The sequence below is a fragment of the Anopheles nili genome, chromosome 2 (assembly GCF_943737925.1).
Source record: "Anopheles nili chromosome 2, idAnoNiliSN_F5_01, whole genome shotgun sequence".
Lineage (NCBI taxonomy): Eukaryota > Metazoa > Arthropoda > Insecta > Diptera > Culicidae > Anopheles > Anopheles nili.
The window spans coordinates 22567783-22587269 of NC_071291.1; the positions used below are offsets into that span (position 1 = coordinate 22567783).

General features: G+C 46.8%; 1 protein-coding gene across 1 annotated transcript in view; it reads right to left on the reverse strand.

Moving 5' to 3' along the window:
* The window catches only part of LOC128721045 (uncharacterized), a 73995-nt gene that overhangs the window by 48311 nt on the left and 6197 nt on the right, over positions 1-19487 (reverse strand). The window contains exons 3-4 of the mRNA XM_053814753.1: positions 8376-10102; positions 8184-8277 (exon numbers count right to left, since the gene is read on the reverse strand). Of these exons, the coding sequence (XP_053670728.1) occupies positions 8184-8277; positions 8376-10096 (1815 nt within the window). The 5' untranslated portion in view covers positions 10097-10102. The remainder of the gene's footprint in view (positions 1-8183; positions 8278-8375; positions 10103-19487) is intronic.

The window sequence follows — 19487 nt, forward strand, 5'->3', positions numbered from 1 at the left end:
TAGCATATTTTTTGCATTAATCAATTGTTTGCTTTTTTAAAGATAATTAACAAAATACGCCAATAAATCGCCAATGGCCTGCATGATTCCATCGAAGCACGTGTGAGACGAACCAGCTAAACCACCCATGCACCGAAGGGTTAAACGGCGATTCACCGTCACCGGTTCATCACCATTTTCCGCGTGCCTGCCACTCTTTTCTTGGCCATTTCCACCCGTACCACGGCGTCTCATCCCACCACCACCACACCATGACACTCCGGCCGAAACGGAGAGCGACGGAATTTTGTTTCTCGCGCAATACTTCCGCCTTCCAACGAACCAACCAAGCCAGCGAACAGCGACAGAAGAGCAACACAGAGAGAAAGAGAGAGAGAGAGAGAAACATCACACGCGCGATCATCAACTAACTGAAGACGTTGCAAAAGCTTACCCCTGCGGCCCAAACGCACGCGGTTCACCATAATTCGCCGCGCCAGTAGCTCCACTAATGACATTCGCGCTACTTAAAACATGTTAGCGCGGCCACTGGCGAGCGCACACACACGCGCGTGATCGCGGCACGATCGGCGAGACGCTGCCTGCGCTCATGATTACCATCATCATCATTATCGTCATCATCATCATCACCATTATGATCGGCACGGACCAGCTGCAGGTGCGCACGCACGCAGTTTATGCAAGCGTGCTTGAGCACTCGAAGTTTTGTGAATGCAACCCCCGACACAAACGGCACAACGGCGTTATGGCACAAAATACACAACAAAAAAAAACAAGCGGCGCCATTGGCTGGTGTGGTGTGCGTTACGACGACGCAGCAGCGTTATGGCGCGTTCGTCACGGAGACACGGTGGCTAACCACCACGAACCGGTTTTTCATTACCATTTTCGGTGCTGCGGTGGGAAGCGGAAGCACGTGCAGGAGGAAAGCGACGCGATATCCGATCGCGAAGATCATTTCCGTTATTGGAAGGAAGGTAGAGAAAGAAGAAGAAAAAAAACCGCTAAAGACGCTCATTATCATCTTCTGCTCCAGCGCGAACCGCTCAACGCGGCTTGTGTATGCTAATCGGTATAGGCGTGAGGATCGTGGATGAAACCAGAAATAAACCGATCATGCGTAACGGCTCGACGCCATGTGTTGTTAGGTGTGTTTGATGGGGAATTTAAGCTAATCAATCCTGCTAAACGCTAAATTGCGGATCAATCCGAACTGTTGGAGAACGAATGAAATAAAACAGCTCGGTTTGGTGGGGTTTTTGGGAACACATTCCTTTTTTTTTCATCTAAAACACACAGGCAGACGTTATTCATCAAATTGTCGTATGAAAAATAGCAACAACAGCGAAACAATTACACGAATAAGAAGCTGCAAACAGCATGGAGTTTCACCTTAATTACTACAACGATGACACTTTTCCCTGTGCAACAGCTGCTACTAGGGACAATGGTTTTTAATTATTTGCGTCGCCGTTTCATGCCTTGTATAGTTTCACAACCATTTGCTTATTAATTATAAGGCAGGAAAATATGTCATTTTAAAACATATTCACAAGGCAGAGGTATGCTTATACTTTTGTATTACACATTGGAAGAAGGGTTCGGGTAACTAAGTGATGCAGGTGCAGATGAAAAACGTTACATAAAAACGTATGTTACTTCTCCTTTTAAGCGAAAAAGATGTTCCAACAGCTTGCACAGCCACGGTCTCACCCAGGAGAGCGTAGGGCTCAAAAAGCAACGAGACAATCGTATAATTTCTCATACACGATTTTAGCCCAGATACGTGCGTACGTGCTAATGAAACGCAACCTTTACACAGACATCGGGGGCGCACTTTAATGCGATCGAATCGTTTCGCTAGAAATACGAAAAAAAGAGAACGCAGAAAGCGATGCACTTGTCGGGGCAATCGAAACATCTTCCCCGCTCTCGTTTGATAACCTTTTCCCCGTCGACCCTTTTGACCCCTTCGCGGGTTGCCACCGTAATCAATGTCTCGCCCTTTCAAACCTTCAAACCGCGCAGGTCACCCCACGTGCCATAGCGATGTACGGTCGAGATAATCCGATGGGAAAACGTCTTCGTCAACCAACCGAACACGAACGCGTCTCTCATCAGCAGCGTATCAGCAGCAGTCCCTAGTCGGCAAGGAAGCACAAACCATAATCAACCGACACTGTTTGGTCGCAGCACCCGATGTTTTGGCAAACCTCAAGGGTCACTTGCTAGCCACACAACAGGGGCCACACAAACACACGGCAAAAGCGGCTTGGCTTTCCTCTCACTGAGCAGCACACAACCTAGTGATGGAGCTAGTGATTAGAAGAGACCAGCACCAAAGGGCCAAACCAAGGGCCACACTAGAACGGGGACTGGTTCGTGCAATATTCGGGTCGAGGAAATTCTTCAACCCTCGCGTCGATTGAAAAATAAAACGGTTCCGGCAGCTGATAAGAGCACGCGCATAAACATTGGAAAACGCACAAACGCAGGAGCACGGCAAAAAAAAAGAAAACAGGCAATGCAAGGTCACGGGGGCCATTTTCTGAAGCAACAGGATTTGGTTTGGTGGTGAAGGCGAACGCAATACATAGCATCCCGGCGGTTCGAGATGGCGTGAGTTCGATTGGTCAAGAGACCTTACACCTCATTGGCAAATCGAGAGAACTTATTGCTACGGGAGTCGAAAGTCCGCACACATCAGCAACATCGTCATCTGCGTGATAGGAGTCTCGTCTCGGGGGCTCATGCATTGACGGACATTTTACTAATTGTTATCTTCTTCTTCGCTCAATAATGGGCGGGGGCACGTGGTTAAACGTGCGAAATCAGAAGCCAAAAGCTTTTAACTCTGACGTTTCGCGCTGACGTTATCAGCTGGCTTTTTTTTTATGTTATTTATTTTTACAACACTTCGCTTCCGGTCGGTTGCACAAATAAATATGGCGACAAACTGGTTCTTGGTCACGTGGGGTCTTTTATCAAAGAGAGCCATTATTACAACATTTCATACAAAAATGTAAATAGCTTCTTTGGAGCTAACGTGTCAGAAAAACGATGACTATATGATATCAAAATGATCTATCCACGTTATATAATCTTGAAATATATAGAAAATACCAGTAAAAACAAAAAATCGTTTCCAAAAGAAACACTCCAATCAATCAAAAACTATCTTAGGTGGTAAGCTAACATCTGAAACCTTCGCTTATCTTACTTTAATCTTCTGAGCCAAAGGACCCACTTCAGGAACATCGCAAAGAACCGTAAAGCAACGCGTTCTTCCCAGCTCCCTGTCTGCCTTCTAACCATCAACACATCTAGCAGCAAGCTGTGTGTGTGTATGATAAACCGATCGATAGCGTCATCTCTCCCAACCCATCATCCATTCGCACGCATCGTCTGCTGTATCGATTTGATGGATGAAACCGAACACCACTCTTAAACCCCACTAAACGCTTCACGACGCCATCATCCGCACAGTGTTGGTGCTGGTTCGTGCCTCGCCACCACTACGAACCGGCTCGAGCCGGTATGACGATCGGCAGACCGCGAGGACGTGGATATGGATTTCCCCGGCACCATATCTTCACCCCTAGAGCACGCTTCCTGCTCATTAGCTGCCGTGGACTAGAAATGGTATTAGTTCATGGCCAAGCGGGTATGGGTGGCGCGATAACAGCAGGGGGGCGACGGTGGGCGGGATGATGGCGCGACGACGTTGGTTAATGAGGCCTCCGGTTTTTTGCCCGGGTAAGGGGTTCGCCTTTTTGGTGGCAAAGCGTACGTTGATAAGCAACAAACGAAACAAAAAAAGGAATCCCCAAAACCCTCTACCCAACATTGGGCCACAACCTGAGAGGAGCGAGAAAGAGCGGGTTTGGTTAGAAATACCGGAATCCATTGGTACGAAACCAGCGCGATTGCCAACGCAATCAGCCCCCCAATGCCGATAAGCCGATAGAGATGGAGTGCTTTATTGCACAGGACGATAACATGGTGGGTTACTATTTCCTATCAAACAGGTTACGTTTCTGTTTAGCTGCTCAATAAATGTCACTTGAAGCAATTAAAATATTCACACACAAAAAAAGGCTTGAGTGCAACGTAGTAACCTTGTGATGATAAAAAAAAGCTTTGGTTATTTTGAAGTCCTCAATTATAGGCTTGTAACTGTACGATTAGTTTATGGTTGCAGCAGTGCAACAATTCATACAGTAAAAATGTTTAACTTGGCATTTAATGTTACATTTAGCATGAAGATGTATTTATAAATTAAAATTCACGTACAATTTGTTATTGTTTAAAAATATTTTTCATTACTAAATTGATTTAGATGAATTTATAACAGATGCTGTAAGGCTGCAATAGCAACACTATTATTTTAATTACGTACCAATGTCATCATGATACCTTCACAGTTATCCAGCTAAGCAAGGTTGGTTGGTTTCGCCTATTAAACACTTTAAACTTTTAAACTAAAAGTTAAATGTTTAGACCGTACGTTTTAGAGCTTATAGCACGGGTTTAAATTTCAGTTTAACCACGAGAACACTTTGATGGTTTGTTTATGTTCAGATAAGTCTGCTCGATCTTCACATGCATCCGTTGAAAAATTTAAAAAAATGTGATTTATATTGCACTCTCGGTTCATAAACTTTGGAATCTTACGACATCCAAATCTTGCACAGAAACTTGAAAACCGTAGCTGTCGGTAAGGCAAATAGATTACATGGTGAGATGTAAAGCAAATTACATATCGACCCTTGCAGGTAGAGAAATAGATCGTAACGTGTTCTCGAAAATAGCTGCAAAACCGACGCGTAGCTCAATGTATGAAGTATGGCCACAGTTCGCACTCCACAATTGGTAAGGAGATACTGAAGCGCCATCGTCGACCAAGCGATGTCCTAAGCATCCGTCGTCTGGCTAGCAGATAGTGACGTCTTACGCTGCTGGTCCGTTGTGTGGATTCCGCAGCGTGAGCGTCTCACTGCACAACTTGACCGTTTCTAATGGTGTGGGTGTGAGAATCGTAGGTCCAAGTGACGCAAAGGCCCACAGGAAGGCACACCATCGATTGGCAAATGGTGGACGTCGCACATACAAACTTACACACACCTTTTTAGCGAGGACAGCGTTGCACACTCCATGTGAAATGAGTGCGAATCCCAGCTTCTTATCACATATTTCATAAACACACACAAAAACAAAGCGATAGATAGAAACAAAGTGGGAAATACTATTATTGGAAGCTTATTTTAGTAGAAACCAAGAAGACGTGGTACAGTATAAATATGTTTTTAATTCAATTTATCAAATAATGCGGTTATTTGTCAATATTGAAATTATTTGAGTAAAGCTTCTGGGACAGATAAGAGACCCTTTCGAAATCCATTTTCCCACAAATTATCTAGCTATTTTAAGTTTCATGCATCATCAATTAAAGTGAAAAGCTGTTGTGGAACTTATGTAAAATAATGAACCACGTTACTTTGATCATAGTCCTCAACACTCTAGTTCCCTAACACTCTACAAAAAGTTACAAAGCCAAACTTTTAAAATACGAATTAATTAAAATTAGAGGCTTAGGAACAGTATTGTACAGGAAAGAAGAAAAAAAAACAAACAACTAACGCCAAATGGACTAATAAAAGTTTACACCAAGTAAAGCATTTCGAAATCCGATCTAGCATCCAACCCAAACTGATCACCATCTCCGGTTAGCATATTTCTCGGTCTGAATCCGGATCCGTTCGTACCACGATTCTTTAACCAAACCAGCGCCTTATTAGCACAGTTATCGCGCTGCTCAGGAGGCCATGTGATGACTGGCCCCACAAACTACGAAGAATGCCACCAGAAATACGACGTAAAAAAAAGAAGCAAAAGCCAAAGAGGCACTGGGTGCAAATATTGTGCGAAAACTTGAAACGAAAAACAAGAAGGTTAAAGCCAAACACAGCGACGACCACGGGGGCACACAATCTCGCGCAACCTAGCAGTTATGGGGCGCACCGTTGAAAAGGTCATATGCAGTGTGTGTGTGCGTGCGTGTGTGTCAATTGATGAGTCACGTTCGACCGCGTAGCAGCTGAGGCAGCGCTTATCGTCGTTGACATAATGGGCAGCAAGGAAGGAGACCGAAAGAAGCCACGACCCACAGAGGAGGGAGGGTGGGTTGTGCCTTTTTTTCCCCTGCTTTGGCGATAATCACTCGAGCTACGAATCTCTCGCTTCGTTAAACAAAACCAGCGATGAGTTTCGGTTGCGTCCATTTTACACATTTAAACTCACCCCAGGGGACGGCAGCTTCTCGATCACTCCAACAGCCTCAAGATTCGGCGTTTTGTCGCGTATTCTGCCAAACCTTCCGGTTCCGTTTGCGTTTTCGGTCGTACCCTTGCGATGCCACTACTGATCAAACGCAATCCAACTGAATCCGGATCGGCGGTTGTAAACAGAACAAGTATTGGAGGCAGAGCAAATAAACAAGGCAACACAGAAACGCCGCGCTAATTGACAGCACAAATTGACAACAAAACCCCCTTTTTCTCGGAAGCTTCGGCGCTCCCACGTACACGCTGTTTGGCGGATAAAGTGAGCAGGGTGCGGCGTTTTAAAGCCCGCTGACTCTTGGCTTGGCGACACGTACTGTGTGGATGCTGCTAATGGACTCATAACGTAGCCGATTTGTTAGAAGCTGTGAAAATTTACAACTTCTCGACGCAGCCACAGAGAGCCCGGATTGAGGCGGAATATTCTCCACAATACCGGTCTCGTCGTGGAACCGCGTGTCGCCGCACCTTTAGTCCAACCTGGAGACCGCTATGAGGTGAATTAATAGGAGCACATTGCGTTATATCTCGTCGAGGGTTGAATCTACACCAACTTACGGAGTCCAACGATCGCAATTGTGATGTCTTTTTGCCGAATAAATAGATCGAATGTTCGCACAACCACAAAACAATTGAACATCAAATATCGACTTCATGGAGGTTCAAACAGTGTCGTCCATTACCACAAAGTCATTTCACCATACCTCGACCGCGGCTTGACCCTCAATAATAGCGGAAAAGTGACAAACAAGTATACCCGTCTGTAAAAACGGCTGTTCAGCCTACGCTACTACCTTGCTGTTAATGAGTTATAAAAATAACACCAACCAAACCCCGACTGCACGCAGGAAGTTCGTGCTTATTTTCCATTCGATTTGTTTAATGTACTTTTCTTTTTTGTTTGCAGATGTTCAATCGAAGTTTTGCGATTTTACGTAAGAAGCAACTCAGACATCGTTTGACGGGGTTTTTTTTAACCAAATAAGACTACGGTTATTGCATGACCCCAAAATAAGTGATTTTTTCCATAAACTTTAGACACTTTGAAAATGCAATGAGTCATTATTGATCGTGAGCATTGGAATTTATTTATAGCTCCGTGTGATGCCTACTTTAAACTGGACAGTCATTGTGCTTTTGTGAACGGAGATTGTACACGGGCTATTTACGGTAACAAGAAGCAGTGTTTGGAAGTCTTTAGCTTTTTGCAATCTAAGAAGATCGGTATGAGAAGAGGCAGCAGAAACAGATGTTAAGGTGAGTATTTTTTGTTTTTTATCCATATCTAATTAATGATTCCACAATTAGATATTCAAGGATGACATAAGCCTTCCAACATTTGCAAACAAATACAAGTATCTTAAAACAATCAAAAAGCTATATGAATGATTGTATTGTAATCTTTTTAGATTAAAAAGGTGTTTAGCATTATAATGTAACATGTATTATGTACCGGAAAACAACTAATAAATAAAACAAAATAAACTAAAAATAAAATAAAAAAGTAACATTTCATTAGAGTAACATTTCAACATGTGGAAATTGCCATCGCTTCCATTCCAAAAACAGCTAAATCAATATCACATTTTTGTGATTGCTGCTTCAATTCCCAGAAAAAGATTATTGATTTTCTCTCATTTTACCCACTGGCAACCCCATTTCATTCGAGATGAAAATGGTATCACGGTGAATGGAGAATTTCTTCGATTTATAGCCATTCAAGCTGGCATGGAGAGCTTATACGGAGGAGAACAGATTTAGACATTTGATTGTAGCTGCGTGAACGAGCTACTTTGCCCAAGAAAATGTTCGTTTAAACTAAAACAACACAATGCTACTTACAATGAACGTTTGCCACTGATTGAGCAGATACTGATGGCATGCCTTGCACGCCTGCACCATCCCCTTCGGGTCCTTCGGTCGCGATCGTGCCGGTCTGCAAACAACAACACAAAAACCCGCCCCATTAATCGAATGAGGACTATCGGAGAAAAGGACCTTCTCTCGCGAACCACCGAGCCCGCATCCACTTACCGAGCGTGCGTTTCGTCGAAGATGGGAAAGTACGGCTTCTCCTGATCCTTCACATCCTTCGGCTTCACGGTGGCAATCTCCATCAGGCTACCCCGCCGATGCTCGTCCCCACACACGTAACACACCTCCGTCATCGAGTTTTTGTCCGGCATCGACAGATCGAGAATGTCCGTGCCGGTACTTCCGGTGCTCCCGTTGCTGTTACTTCCGCTTCCACGCAAGCTACTCTCCTCCACCGGCAGCAACCCTCCGGTGGACGACGAACTACCCCCGGTTCCTCCACCAAGCCCCCCTCCACCCTGTGCTGAATTCCGCAGGTCCAGTGCGCCTTCCTCTTCCAACCGCAAATGATGCTGCTGCTGCTGCTGTTGCAGTTGGCTGGAGTGTGACCCGAGGTTTGAGGTGGACGAGGACGAACCCGGTTGCTGCTGGTTCCGGTGGTGATCGGATCCTGCCACCCCCGCACTGTTGTAGTTCACCATCTTGAGCTTGTGGTGCGCGAAGGACGACATTTTGCGACCATCGTAACGCAGGTTCGGTAGAGCGGCGGATGTTCCGCTCGCCGGTGAGGGTACCGGTGAAGGGTTATCATGTGAACCGGGCCGTGGGGTGGTTGATTTCTCGTTCCGGCTTGACGGTCGCTGACCAACGGGTGGCACCGGGGGGTGCGACTGGACGGGAACGTTGGGAGATGAACCAGGTCCTGCACCACCAGCCTGACTCGCAAGGTGATTCTCGAGGAAGCGTTTCGCCGGATGGTAGGGTGTGGAACCGGGTCCCGAGGAGGAACCGGGCCCTGTATCACCCTTCACCTGGGGGGATTCGGTGCGCTCCCTCGGACCTCCTGTCCCTCGCAGGGGGCTTTCGTTGCGTGGTGCAACCGGAAGAGGATACGAAGGTCCTGTAGCCCCAGGTGAAGGTTGAACCGACGCACCACGGGGACTCTCGGGTAAAGGGCGTCCCACGGAACCAGCCCCACCACCATACCCCGCAGCACCAACACCACCACCACCGCCAGGGACACCACCCAAATGATCCGCACTCAAGCCAAGGACCTGTGCGGCGTACTCTCCCTGGCTGTTCATGTCAGCACCGATGTAGCTTTTGTCGTCGGTGCGCTTTAGCCAGTACAATCGCTGGGCCACGGGTTTGCCCTCACGCTCGTGATAGTCCCACTGTTGGGCGAAGGTTGTGAAGCAAAGGTAGCACGATCGTACGCCCACCTTGGCCGGGGTCCAGTGTGGAACACCGTACGGGGGTTTGTACTCCTCCAGGAGCGGGAAGTGCGGTTCGTTCGGATTGTCCGGGTTTTGGCGCACTCGCAGGTAGTACTTGTCGAGGGCACCCTGAGCACCGCACACGTAGCAGATGTTGGAGGTGTCCTCTACGGAGGCGATGGACGGTGAGCGGGGCTTCACTGGTGGTAGGTGTGGGTGGTAGGAAGCCGCCGAGACGGGGGTGCTGCTGTGTTGGGACACGGCCGGAAGTAGGTGTGCCGGGTGGGGTGGTAAAGGTCCTGGTGGTCCATGCTGCCCGTGTCCATGCTGCTGCTGGTGCGGGTGGTATGGATGGTGGGCGGAGGAGGAGTTGGGTGGCGGTGGTGGAGGCGGCTGGTGGTGATGTTGTTGGTGGTGGTGCGGCGGTGGTGGTGGCGGGGGCTCCGATGGCGCTAGGGAGCCCCCACGTAATTCGTTTTTGATGTAAGCCTTTGCCTTTTCCATAATAATCTGTGGGAATGTGTTAAGAAGAAGAGAAAGAGAGATGGAACGAGATTAGCAATCGGTGACACATTTGGTATCGAGCGAGCCACAAAGTAACAAATGTGTTACATCAGCGTAAATGAAAGCATCAAATCCAGAACAAACAGAGTGTATAGACGGGAGAATGAATTCCCAGAACCGGAATTTACGATGACACGCGAAACTTCATCTTCGAAGCGCATCACATACACCCATGCACACAGCCGAATGAGAGGCCTCAAATAGACACGGGTCAAGTAAAAGGCTATCGCGCGGAAAAGCACGAAGGTAAACGCCATTGCCGTGGAGGAGGTTCCGGGCAAATCCACGGCTCTATCACGACGCCACTCTCTTACGCGACGCGAGAGAAAGAGACAGAAAGGTCAAAAGGTTCACGGCGGCACAAAATGGAAGCGGCCTCCCAAAAAAAAAACAAGAAGGTTATCAGCACTCACCGCGCGCCACTGGCAACGGTTTTAATTCGTGCCCTAGCGAACTCGCACACGATCGCCGAAGCTGTTTGCCGATCGATTTTTCGTGTGGTCTCTCCGCCTACTCACGGATGTGATCTCCGAAATCGCGATCTCACACACAGCAAGCTGGGCTGACCTATGGCCGGGGCACGCCATCGGACGGGCTAAAGGCAGAGCGAGAGGTCAGACGTTCAATCAAGCGATGGGTGGATTTATAAGCGACGCGATTCGCGCACACACAGCATTCCACGCCACGAACAGGGCCTGCTGTGCTAATGAACTATGAGGTCATTCAGGGAAGGCACCGCGTTTCAATAGTGTGTGCGTGTGTGCGTGCGTGTTTGTTTGTTTTGCAATGTTTACTTCTCGGTCGCAGCGGCTTGGTGGTGCCCCTGCAATCCGATCGACGAAACGATCGACCGATTAGCTGTTTTTTTTTGTCGTCGTTTTGTTGTGTCCCAGTCGGAAGATGTTTGTGACGCTTCGGAAAGAATGGGCCTGCTGCGCGTGTGTGCTTCTAGCTGCGGAAGGGAATTAAAGTGCCCTTTCAACATTTGCGCCTTTTGAAATACGTATCCTTGCAGAGGGATACTCTATATTCGCAGTAATATGTGATCGAATGAATATGACGAACAAACAACAATTCCCATTACAGTGAAGGATTTGCTATCCTCGGCAGAGTATGGAAAATATTTGCAACTCGAAAGAAAGAGTACATGCCGCTGAAAGAGTGCCAAAAGATCGAACTAAACGAGCGGGATGAATGAAATGCCGTCACTTTACACATCCCGCAAGCAGTTTGTCTAGCAAACGTGCTACTACCGAGTGCTTAGCAAGTGCAACGTGACAGTCAGGCACGCGAAACTTTGTCCCTCGCCCACAGACGCGGGAAGAAGTATAGGGTTAATGGGGGGGGGGGGGTTTGTGGTTGAGAAAACGAAGGGTAAACCACTGCGAAGAGGGAAAATAGTTGCACTTTACGATGGCCGATGGCGATGCACAAGGGAAGATGATGATGAACGCGTCTCTATTCATAGAAGCCCTCTCTTAGGCTCATGCGGTTTCGCTATTCGTGCATGTGCAGCAAACGTGTGGGTGTACCGAATGTCTTACACGATCGAATCAGAAGATGCCACGACGAAGTGGCAGATGCTGTCAAAATATGCGCAACATGGCGACGGACTTGCACCCACATGCTTGCAGTAGATACGATGCCTGGAGGTAATTTTCATTGAAATGAAGGGCCTGTACTGAAGCAAGAGAGTTTTGCTCTGTACGTTGAAATGAAGTGAGCAAAATATGTACCATGACTCAAGTCGCTTTTATTCCTTTTTATTGTGCTCGCATTCTAAAAAGTATGCCAGCATGGAAATTGTGGAAGAAATCTACAGCTTGCTTTATGGAGAATATAATGGCGTTCTCTGGGAATGTCTCTTTTTACCGTCGCAAGAGAAAACATATGTTTATGACTAGATTATAGCCTAAGACAACAGTTCCTTAGAGGAAATAATTATCAACATGCTTAACACATTCACTCAATTGGTGTACAATAAACCAAAAACTTATCGTCAACGTCGTACGAAATGTGAAATAATGATACGCATAAGCCGTTAACAAAACTGAACATTGTGTTACAAAGATTAGCAAAAAATCAATCTGCATAACAAACAGGATAGAAAAGTGTTTCCAGGAGCTTTCCATTTCCCTGTGACGGCTACACAAATCCATCGCTAAAGGGCACTCTCCGTATCACTGCCCTTTCACTCATTTCATCAGCCGATTTTCCTCGGTTCTTTGGTTACCGTTGAGGCAAAAAAAACCTAACACCAGCAGCCAACGACGGTTGCCATTGGAGGGCACCAAATCCTTGCCCTTCTGGCATAAATTGCATAGCAACAGCGACGCCCACGGGTCTAATCTTCTAGATGTATTGTTGAAGCCTACGTACAGAAGCCTTTTGGAACGAGTTTCAGACAGATACTCGCAGCATAGGCCCGTCGGAAAAACGCCCAGACACGGCTCGTTTCAATCGATTACTTTGTAGCTCGTGTGCTTGTTAAAATTTCCTTCAATAATAAACCCGGCCCCCAGTGGGAACGAGACCCTTTTCTGGTCGTCTCCGCGAGCGTTTTCTCATCCGTTCGTCCTCATTTTCCTCCATTATCGATAGAGCCATCTTTGCTCTTTTTCGCATCCGTGCGGGTGTGGCTTCTGTTGAATCCTTTGCTGCTGGTTGTCTGTGGAAGACGTTGCGCCGGTTCTGAGTGGAAAAAAAATCCATAAACCCCCCATGACATTGCCGCCAGACGTGTGGGCAAACTCTCGAAAGGGGGGTTGTTATGGCGCATCTCTAGCGCACACACAATCGCCTACGATTGTGTGTTTCCGTACGCGCCGATCTGATCACTTGTTTGCCTTAGCTGCCGGATATGCTGCTGGTGCCAACGAGAATGGGGACCAATGTCGAATTTCATAACGACACAGAGGTTAGCTCTTCACGAGAATGGAACTCTCCAAGAGACCGATTTTAGGCTTACTTTAGCCTCGTGTTCAAGGAAAAGGATTAATTTTGGAAGTAAAAATTGCACAAAAGTTTAATAGCGACCGCAACCTTGAGAATCACACGAGATAAATATAATGGCAAGGTGAAAAAATTCACGAAAAAGAGAAGTGAAAGGCATGAAAATATTTCATATGGCAATTGAGATTAAAAGTCGATAAATGTGAGATTTGCTTTATTTGCTGCGATGAAAAGTTAGACATTTCAACAAAAAATACTATTAGATAAATATTCAAAGCAAGCGTTGGACTAAGAAAGTGAATAGTTTTTGTAATTTAAAAATTATTTTTAGGTTCGGTTAGGTTTTTGGGTTTGCGATTCGGCATTTATTTTCAAATTTTGATTGAAAATTTTATTGAATTAAAAATAAACTTGTTTCTTCCGAACATACGACTCGCATACAAAGTCTCATTGTAACGTGAACTCTTATCGAAAACAAAAAAAGGCCATCGTGGAATTAGAAAAATATGCTTTCCGTTAAATCAGATATTTTCATTCCACACCAAACAAAACAACTCAAGCAATTCCAGGTATCGGGCAAGAAATGACGGAAAAACATTCCGCTTATGACGAACAGCGGCAGCCAAGCGAAAGGAAAAACATATCAAGCATTAATTTAGCATTCCGAACGCGATGGCAAATATATAGTAGCCCGCAATGCGCCTCTAAGTCAACGTCAGCGAGGCTAAGAAAACCAATGTGCCTATGGCACCCCTATTCGATGGTTAGCGAAGGCATGTAACTAACGCTTATGATTAAACAATCGATAAAACCCGGAATTTCATTGGCAACAATAGCTACGCGTACTTTGAAATATCCTTCAGCAACATAATATCCATAAACCATTTTCCGGCGAAATACATGTTCCTGGCAGACCGGGGAAAAGCCCCAATCGATCGCAGCGGCATAATTTTCAACAGTAATACCCCGCATAGAAGCATCTCCCGAGAAAAGGTGGCAAAAGCATGAGCGAAAGCATTTCCGGAAGCCGTTTTACTGCGCTTCAAGACACAGTTTTTCTCAATTATTATACCCCAACCGGTGTGTTAATTCGCGCGCAAGGATGCTACAAGATGTTGTGGGAAGACTCTCGTAGATTGTCTTCGCCTGAAAAGCTGATTGCTGCCCCGTGCACACTATTTTCTTTTCCGCTCGTCATAATTACGATGCGTTCGCAATTTTCACCTCCACTGAAAACACGCCTCTCGTAGTATCACCGAGGCAGGTCTTTGTTTCTTTGGTGAGGTGTTTCTTAGCGGTTGGTATCGTCTTTCGCGTTAGACATATTAATTCGCCGGAAAATAGCTAATGGGAAAATTAGGGAAGCTTAGGGTAACGGAGTTTGCGTTTTCTTTTCACCGGAGGGAACTCATTTAACGGAATACGTCTGTGAATGACTACGTGGTAAAGAAGGGGAAAACCCTTCACAGACAACACACAAAAATATCAAGCAATTCAAACCTGAATGTTCGGTTTAAATGAACATGACGCTAACCCAATCGATTTCTCGTAAATTCATATGTATTCGAAGAAAAGATGCAACCAACTTTATCATCCCTAAATTTCCACACAATTCTGCGCAGCTTCCGCAAGCCAAAGCCTCATCAAGTGGTTCTTGCGAGCATAAAGCAGCGCCTTTTCTCGTATCAAACGGATGATATAACAGAAACAGGGTACGATTCGAGCGAAATGTTATCGTACCAAGCTCGCCCGAGGGTCGTTACCGCTGTCCACAACCTCCCAGCCGTCGCCAGCAAGTCTACTTCACCACTGCGACTTTAAATGCGGCCACATCAGGGTACTGTCGCGCATTTAATAGCGCAGCCGGAAAATCCCACAGCCTCGCTCCTGTGTGAGGACGACAGCACGAACAAAGGGCTCCTTGCCAGCGAGCGAATCCTTGCTTCAATCCCCCTCCTCAATGGCTGTCTCCCCTGACGCCGCTCGGTCGCCAACAAAAGCAGCAAAAAAAAGACACTTAATTGGATGAGTAAACGAACCACAATGTTAAATGCTACGCGCAGCGATCTGCAGAAGTCAAACGTGTCCTTGTAGCAGTGTTTCTCTTCCCCGGCGTGTTATTTGTCCTCTTCTGTTTCATATCTCATCGCTCAACCCTTCCCCATTTACGTCAACAGCCAAAACGGAGCCCTTCGTCCTTGCGGTTTCCATCGGCGAAACGGAGCTTTTACCTCGCAGTCTCGCCCTTCCCGCTTCCCAATTGCTGCTCTCCATTTTCTATTACTTGAGAATAACAACCGGCGGACAGTCGTGCGATATAAATTGAGTTATGGGAAAAGTTGCCATGTTTTACACGCGCCACCAGCAGAAGTGAAAAGCCATTGAAGGGATAAAGGCCGGGCGCCGTGGTGCTGCAGAGAGCAGAGAGTGGAATTAACTCCATTGGAGCTCGCCGAGAAGGACACAGAATGTACGATGTACCCGTTTGGTACGTAAAAAGCATCCGACACTGTATTATGGAAATGGGTATGTTTTCCCCACTAGAAAGCTCCCACCTTCAATGTTGCGTTTCCTCGTAGTGGAAGAAAAACAACGGACCCCGTGGAGCTGGTTTGGCTCCTTTGGTTACCTTTCCCATGGAACGACTTTAAACTTTTATTTATGCTCGTACTCGGATTTCAATAAGCTGCCGTTTTTGCTTTAAGAGGGTATTATGTATGGTGTAGGCTAGAAATTAAAAAGCGGACTTTTTTCAATTTTAAAATGCAAAAACACCCAAGGATATGTTTTGAAATGCACGTTATGTAGTTCCATTATAAGATGTTTTCGGTTTTGTGGCAAGGTATTTGCTTCGAAAACAACGATGAATGTAATTTTCACTTAACGAAAACGTTGAAATTGTCGAACAGCTTAAGTTTCGACAACCAGCTCCATATGCATTTTTCTTTTAAACAATGAATGCATTTTTATATGAACGAAAGAATTCCGTTAAAACCCCACCTAAAAACTCAATCGACATTCATATTTCTAATCAAGCATACTCCTTTAAGGATGCATATATAGAGATAATTATTCGAGGCCATTAATTTTTAAATTCATTAATCTTCGCTTAGAAAACCAAGCAGCCAAGTTCAGCGTAGAGGTAGGTTACAATCTAATCTGCCCGTTTGCCTAGCACGAAAAAAAAAATAAGTAAACGAACCACTGATAAGAAACAGGAAATTGATATCCGGATCAGACCAGCGGGGCTTTGAACTCTCACCGGGCATTGCGCGTTTTCTCAACAAATCAATACACCAAACAAGCAGCTATCAACTCGAGTAAACCGTTGTCAATCACGCATCCAAGGACAATTACGCCACGCATCATCCTGCAGATCAACACCGAGGACTCACGTGTCTCGTTAGTCATTCGTAGGGGCTGTAACGTTAAAGGCGTTCTGAAGTTGAAACTATCGAAGCTCAGAATTTCGCCGAAACGTTTCAGATTGCTCGCAATGTTAAGCACATTACTCATGTTTCGCGAATTCAGCATACCCATGCCCAGCCCTCCTTCACAGGCACAGGTGGTTGTTGTTGACCACGCAAAGTGCTACACCGGTGTGCCCGAATAACTGCACATAGCTGCTTTTTATTCGCTTACCCTTCCCTTCTGTTTCAACCTTTTTCTTTCCGCGGTTTTCCACAAATCCCAGGAACAGAGAGAAGCGCGGTCGTGCTTAATGCTGACGAATTGCACGCCAAACTTCGGACCTTTGGGTCGGCAAACTGACGGCAGCCTTTTTCCACGGTGCTCGGTGAAAAAGCGGACCCACAAATGCAAGAAATTCGTACGAGAACGAAAACGGCTCCAAGCGCGGAAAATGAAGCAACCCACAGGGCGGAGGGCGATTAGCGTAAAAGCGCAAGCACGCAGCAACTTGATAAGCGGTCGGCGCACATATACCCTCACACACGCACACACAAACAAGCGAAGGGTGCCTGCATAAGCACAAGAAAAGAACGGTGGAAAACGCTACGCGCGAACGGGGCGAAAGAGAAGTACATAAATGGGCAGCGTGGAAACGATTTTAAACCCATGCCTTGACCCTTTCGTTTCGACCCTTTCGCCTCGAATGGCCTAGGGGGAGGAGGAGGGGAGGAGCGCCCTTAAAGGGGGGGGGGGATGATTTTCTCGCGATCAAACGCCCGAAGAGCCGGTTTGGCGTCGAAGAAGGTAAGAAAAAGGTTCAACGGTGAAAGAGAACGGACGAATGTCGCGCGCGCTCGCTCTTTTATTCTCTCGCCTCCGGGGAAACGCACAAGCTGATCTCATTGCTTATGACGAACGATCGTGATCGCGTTCTCGTATTCTCTCTCTCGCTCTCTCTCACACTCTCTCTCTTTCTCATTAGTGGCGATGGTGGGAGACCATCAGTTCGCGATCGTTTAATGCCCCATTCGAAAGCCTGCTGTAAGAATGCGCCACCGACTGGAGAGTGACAGAGAGAGGAGCGGCAAAAGGAAAGAATCGTAAGAAAAAACACAGTCCCAACCCCCCTCACGACCAAGAAGGAAAAGCTCACTGACCTGCCCGTGGGGATCCGGGTTTACAGTGTGCTAGAGAAGGACGGGTGCATGTGAAAAAAAGGGCTCACTCGCTCCTGCAGGGCAGCTGGCTTTAATAAACCGTTTTCGTTTTCATCACCCGGCACTCAACGTGAGCTCGTGTGTCTTGAACGGACCCCGCGCGGATGATTTGGGGATGTGAAGAAGACAGACAGAGGAAGAGGGAGAGAGAGAGGGAGAGGGAGAATAACCTACCGTCCAGACCTCGTGTGGCCGCGGTAAAAAACGTCAGTGTAATCGCGTCGGTTCCGCTCAGCGGCCCATCCACCGATTAAGCTCCACACACCGCGCCGCGTTCCGGTTTACGAGATACACACACACACACCCACGCACACACAAGGCGCGAGCTGCATGCAAAATTCGTTCTTTTCCGCCCGGGCACGATGGGATCAACGGGCGGGAGGACGAAACACACGGTGGGTGGAGAAGAAGAAGTGTTGGAGGAAAACGCGAGCGGGAAGAGGAGGGTCAGGAAGATCATCCCCCAACCCCACCCCCGGAGGGATCTGATCGGGGATGGAATGTTTTCGCGAGAGGCGCACGCGCGGTGGAGGAGAATTGTTTGCAAATTTATTGGAACACATTTGCGAAATGTGCACCATGTGCGAGGAAAGGCCACGTTAGAGAAAGAAAGAGAGAGAGAGAGAGAGAGAGAGAGAGAAAAAAAAGGAGAAGAAAAAGAAGGGTTAGCTACGATGCGCACCACCCCATCGATGGGGTGAAGAAAATTGTGGGAGAATGTAAAACGATCTTCCCTCCAATACACACACACACACGCGCATACACCGACGAGATCGTATGAAAAGCGCTTTTCGGCAGACGATGAGACGCATTCCACTCAAGGAATTACAACGCCTTTCTCGTGGAAATGGCCCGCCGGCAGCGCTCGAAAAAAAAACCGAACCTGCCATTTAAGGGATAAAGCGAATTAGGGGGATGGTTTTTTTTGCAAAAAAATATCTATCACACTAACGGATGTGCAGTTCCTATGACGGCCATTGGTGGCCACGAGCCGCTGCTTTCGAACGGCTCCTCCGTGTGGTTGGAACAATTTCTAAAACCGGAGCAAAGTAAACACACTTCAGCGGCGATATAATGCCGGTGATTCTTTCTACCGAGACCCAGGCCAGCCGCCGTGCGTGTTCACAAATCAATATTTACCTGCCCTCGATTGAAGCGTATTTGCGTAAGACGCACGCACACCACCGCACGTTAGGAAAAAGGCGTTGAACGGGGTTCTAGCGCAACGGACTAAGAGATGAATATTTATCGGTCCCTTCCATCGATCGCACGTTTTGAGCCACGTACAAGAAGAATGGAGAATTTTGCTCGAAAATGGGTCATGGTTCAGTAAAACGGGGAAGTTGTGGTTCCGACAGCCACCAAGCGAAAAGCTAAACGGATGCGATAGGAGTAAATTACATTCAAGAATGTTTGAGGATGCTTCGTGTTTTGGCAAACCAGTTCACAAGGACACTCTGCGTCATGTGACCAAATAAAAAAAAAACAAATATAAAAACCACCAGCCCGCAAAATAATGATGAATCGATCCGGTTTCCTTCTCTTTCCGCTTCGAGGGAAAATTGTATCGATTTGCTATCGTTTAGCAGAAATCAAACGACCGTGCAGGCATTTCTGGAAACCGCCAAAAACGAATGAACGATTCACAGCTTCTTCTCTTTCAGTTGACCTCTCCACACACACACACCAGCCATTCCTGAACATGTCCTTTTCTGGTCTCATCATCCACCTTTCGTCCACGCAACGACGCG